This window comes from Hibiscus syriacus, unplaced genomic scaffold (assembly GCF_006381635.1).
Source record: "Hibiscus syriacus cultivar Baekdansim isolate YM2019G1 unplaced genomic scaffold, ASM638163v2 tig00110239_pilon, whole genome shotgun sequence".
Classification (NCBI taxonomy): domain Eukaryota; kingdom Viridiplantae; phylum Streptophyta; class Magnoliopsida; order Malvales; family Malvaceae; genus Hibiscus; species Hibiscus syriacus.
In genome coordinates, this window is record NW_024062641.1 from 916890 (window position 1) to 921668 (window position 4779).

The 4779-nt window shown below is 31.7% G+C and overlaps 1 protein-coding gene across 1 annotated transcript; it reads right to left on the reverse strand.

Moving 5' to 3' along the window:
- Window positions 1-1591: 1591 nt before the first annotated feature.
- On the reverse strand, window positions 1592-2099 carry LOC120114647. Its single transcript, XM_039135481.1, has 2 exons — window positions 1752-2099; window positions 1592-1597 (listed from the first exon to the last, which is right to left on the reverse strand). The coding sequence occupies exons 1-2, from the start codon at window positions 2097-2099 to the stop codon at window positions 1592-1594; spliced, it is 354 nt and encodes a 117-aa protein (XP_038991412.1).
- Window positions 2100-4779: the final 2680 nt, after the last annotated feature.

Below are 4779 nucleotides of genomic sequence, written 5' to 3' on the forward strand. Positions count from 1 at the left end.
GTTATATTTAAATAAACTAGCCGTTAAAGACCATTGGACTTGACCAGTATCAATACTATGATCATGGTATCAATACTACTGTGTAAAGAAGTGACCATTTATGACCATTTGTGTAGTTTATCCTTTTTAATTTTATATATTCATATCAACAATCTGTCGAAGGTCTAATGACAATAATCTTTAGTGATTACATCTTAATTAACTAAAAATAAAAATGACTATATCTTAACTAAATAAAAACGAGAGTGATCAAATATCATATTTTTTTGAATCGAGTGAGGAAAAATGTACAAAACTTAAACGAAATTGATTAATCATATAACTTGCCCTTATATATATATATATATATACTATAAAATATTAAAACAATGATGGGAGTAGGTAACATGAAGATATTTCGAAAATGTCATGTGAGGTACAAAATGTTAAAGATATGCAGCAGTTGGTTTCTGGGATGGACGCAACGTTGTTAGAAAGAAAGAAAGTTATGTTGCTAGGGAAGCAGAAGCTTGAAAGTTGAAAGAGAAAAAGGGATGACGAAATACCCAATTTTGGAACTCCAAAACTATTTGTGCTTGATACTTCTCATATTATATTGCTTCTGTGTGTATATTAGTGCCATACTTTGTTCCTTTTACCAATTACTACATCGTGTACTAAAAATATTAATGAATTGGCTATTGTGGCTATCATTATCAGTCTGTACATCTTTTTAACGTGTGGTGGATGCTAATATTATTCTCATAAAGAAGGTAGAGAGGACATAAATTCTAGGTGCGCTCTTTCATGGCTGATAAATGAGGAGCATATTTAGGTTCATCTAGGGCATAAATTCTTGTTTTCCTTTGAATATGCGATAAAAAACAGTAGTAGAAGGAAGTAATGGGCGATTAAACTTGACTTATTCAAAAAGTTTTTTTATTCGGTTCGATATTAAAAACTTAATCCAATTCTTAATTTTATAGTTCGTTTAAAAAAAACTTCAATTAGAGCTTGAGTTATAAAATATGATTCGAATAATTCAAAATTTTTAGTAATTAGTGGATTAGTTTTCAAGTCCAAGACAGTCTCTCAACTCTGTATGATATACATATTAGATATGAAAATGAAGAAGAATAAATGTATATGTATATCCTAAATGGTTATAGAAAATCATTTAAATTGGAATCAATTAGTATCATAACATTATAAATATTTATAATCAAATTTAAACAAAAACTCGAAACAAATTTTGATTTCTAAAATAAGACTTATCGACATAACTAACTCGAGATCTTTTTGACTCAATTCGACTCAATCAAATTCTTACTCCTAAATATGAATTTAGGTTTTAATTAAAACTATACATGGTATATATTTTATATATATAAAAAAAGTTAAATCTGCCAGTTCAGTTATGAAAATTCATAATTAACTTAATCAATTTTAATCACCTACAAGATCAAGTTAATCAACATAACTAACCGACTTTTTGTTCAAGAGCAAAAATCCATAATTTTGCTAATAAGATAACCACGTAAATGAAAAGTGATCAACAAGGAGGTATACAAGATTATTGATCTTCTCATATAATCCATGCCATGTGGATGCTTTACCTCTGACAACAAGGATGGGAAACCATAACCAGAAAACCAAACTTCATAAACTAATCAGCAACTAACAGAATTTATAAATAAAGCCCATAAAAACTAGAAATCCGACCTCCAAATATTGGGAGACCACATGGAACGAAAGTAGGATTGGTAAGAGACCATGACCAACAGCACTACCAGCAGCACAATCATGCCCCAAGGCAAGTCCCTGGTTCTACGTAGCTCCCTCTTGGTCCTGGCATAAGGAATCACGAACCTTTCACACTTGCTCGCAAACTGGGCAGCGAATATCAAGATGACGGGGAGGAATAAGAGGAACAGCTTCAGGTTAAGCACCGTGTGGTGTACCTCTTTCTTGAAGTTAATGTAAGAAGAAAGCAAGAGAAGTAGACATATGATGCCAAATATAGAGAGGAGAGGTAGAGGAGGTGCTGAAACGGAGGATATTGTTTTCTCTGTCCATCCTTGTTTTCCACCACGCCCACTTTCCTTGAACAACCAACCCATCACTCTTGTTTCTTCCTTCGTTTCTGCCCTTCTACTACCTTTTGTTTACGTGTGGTATATATAAAAGAAAGATCAAAGATAGAAAGTGAGCTTCTTTTGCTTTGGCATAGATTCTTGGGTTTAGATTCTTCCACTTCCAGCCCACCTTTCTTTTCTACTCATTTCCACTGTGATTGATACCGTACAAACATGCAGATCTAAAATTCTTTCAACTTTATACTTTTTTGGGAGATGAGATGAATAAAATGTTAAGATTAATAGTAGAAAGTAAGAAGACATTCACTGAAAAAAAACAAGAAATTAATCTCAGTTTTTAATTTCTCTCAATTCAGTGGTCCTAAAAAGTGTAAAACTAAAAGAGTTTTACACAGTGTAAATGAATTCTAACCCATATCTATATATATAATTTTTAACGATCCATAATTAAATTTAGGGTGGACATTTATATAGCGACGGGCATAGATTGGATTGGGTTGGGTTTTCGATTGGGTTATCAAAATAATTTGTAGCCCTTAACTGTAACTATTAATCAGTATAATCGTTAAATATAGATTAATTAAATGAACCATTAATGTTAAACAATTTCAGTTAACTGAACCATTAAAAATGATGGTTAACGGTTACAGTTATGATTACAATTTTTTTATAAATGTTTAATCATCAGTTAACCATTAATAAATTAAATATTTTACTCTATCCCAGAATTAAATTTATACTTATATTTTTTAGAGGATGTCTAGTCTTTGTAAATTATAATCTAATTCATAATTCTTTTTTTATCTTCAATTTACTAGTATTACATTATATTTCTTGTTCTAACTTGTTTCATGTTTTGAAATATATGAATAAAGGATTTAACAATCAATCCATCAACAATTGTGATTGATGAGTCATATTTTTTTAGGAATTCAATGAAAAACTTGAACATTGATGATTTGATCTTTGGAAACTTTGAGTTGTCGTGTTTATTTTATGTCTATTAAAGATTTATAACTTTGATGGTGTATTGAACTATTATTAAATGCTATGTGATGAACTTGAAGTATTATTAATGGGGATGTATTTTATAGTATAACTTTGTAGCATGAATTTTGAAACTTTAAAACATTCATGTTATGTTGTCTTTGAAAAATAATTATAATTGGTTAACCTGTAACTGGACCGTTAATAATGATTAATCGTTAGTGGTTAATCATTTCCTAATGGTTAAATTTATAACTGTTATAATGGTTAACCAATTGTTTAGGTAAATAGTATGATTAATCATCCATGAACATCCCTAGTTTCCGGTTAATCCGACCCAACCCGATAAAAATACAATATCCATCCAAAATTCGATCCGACCTGGGTTTAAAGAGACTTCACCCAATCTAAAATTCGACTTGTATTTTGAGATAAACTCGACCTGACCTAAACACAATCTGACTTGGGTTTAAAGATACTTCAACCGATTTGAAATCCTACCTGTATTTTGAGATAAAACTCGACCTGACACACACACATACATGGATCTAATTGAGAAATAATATATAGAGAGATATTATTACAATTAACTTATCTACTAACATGTAATATGAACATGCCATATTCATCACCATAATGACTTAACAACCATACACACACATGGATCTAATTGAAAAATAATATATAAAGAGATATTATTAGAATTAACTTGTCTACTAACATGTACATCATCATAACGACTTAGCAGCCACACAAGTGCACACATATACTCTTTTAATTTTATTTGATAAAATAGGGATGTAACACCCTGAATTCTAGGTTAGTAGTTTCGGGTGGACTTGAGAGGTATGTGGGCCCTGTGGAGTTTCAATTAAAAATGCATCGAGCCATGTTGGGCTTGTTTGGACTAGGATTGAGCTGAAATGGTTGATAAAAATGAAATTATCCTATTGGTGAAAATGAAGCTGATTTCTTTGTATTTTATTATCCTAGGGAGTGACTTTTGGATAGAAGAAAACAAAACGCTTCATCATTCTTCATTTTTCTCCTTACGTCATATTTTTTTCCTTCTCTAAGTCTTCATAGCTCCTAGTGGATGGTAAGAACATCTTTTTCCTTATCCAATAGGCTTTTAATTTGTCTCAAACACTTCTTACAACCCTTTATATGTTAAGAAATCCTTGCATCTTTTGTTGGCTAGAGGAAAAGAGTTGAGAATCAACCAAGTTCTAAGATGAGAGTTGTAGTTAGTTAAAGGTGCTTTATTTCGAGTTTCTAACATCAAGGTTGTGTATTTCTAATCCTTTGTGGTGTTATGTTTTCATAATCATGAAGCTTTATTAGGATTTCAGTATTTAAGTGTTTTAGGGTTTGTTCTTGGTTCATGCCATAAGTGACATATTTGGTGCTTAGATTGTGTTATTAGGGTGTTAGATGACCCTAAGTAATTTCCCTAAGCTTTAGCACGTGATTTAGGATCAAAGTAGGACTCTTGAGAGGATTTTTGAGTGTTAAATGAAGCTATTTTTAGTATCGATACTTAATGGAGTATCGATACTTGACTAGGGAGTATCGATACTACATGTAGGGATAGGCATGGGTCGGGTTTTTGGTCCACCCGACCCGAGTACAAGAGAGCCTCCACCCGAGACTTGACCCGACCCGACCCGAATATATGACATAGAAACTCGATCCGACCCGACTCGAAATAATAAAA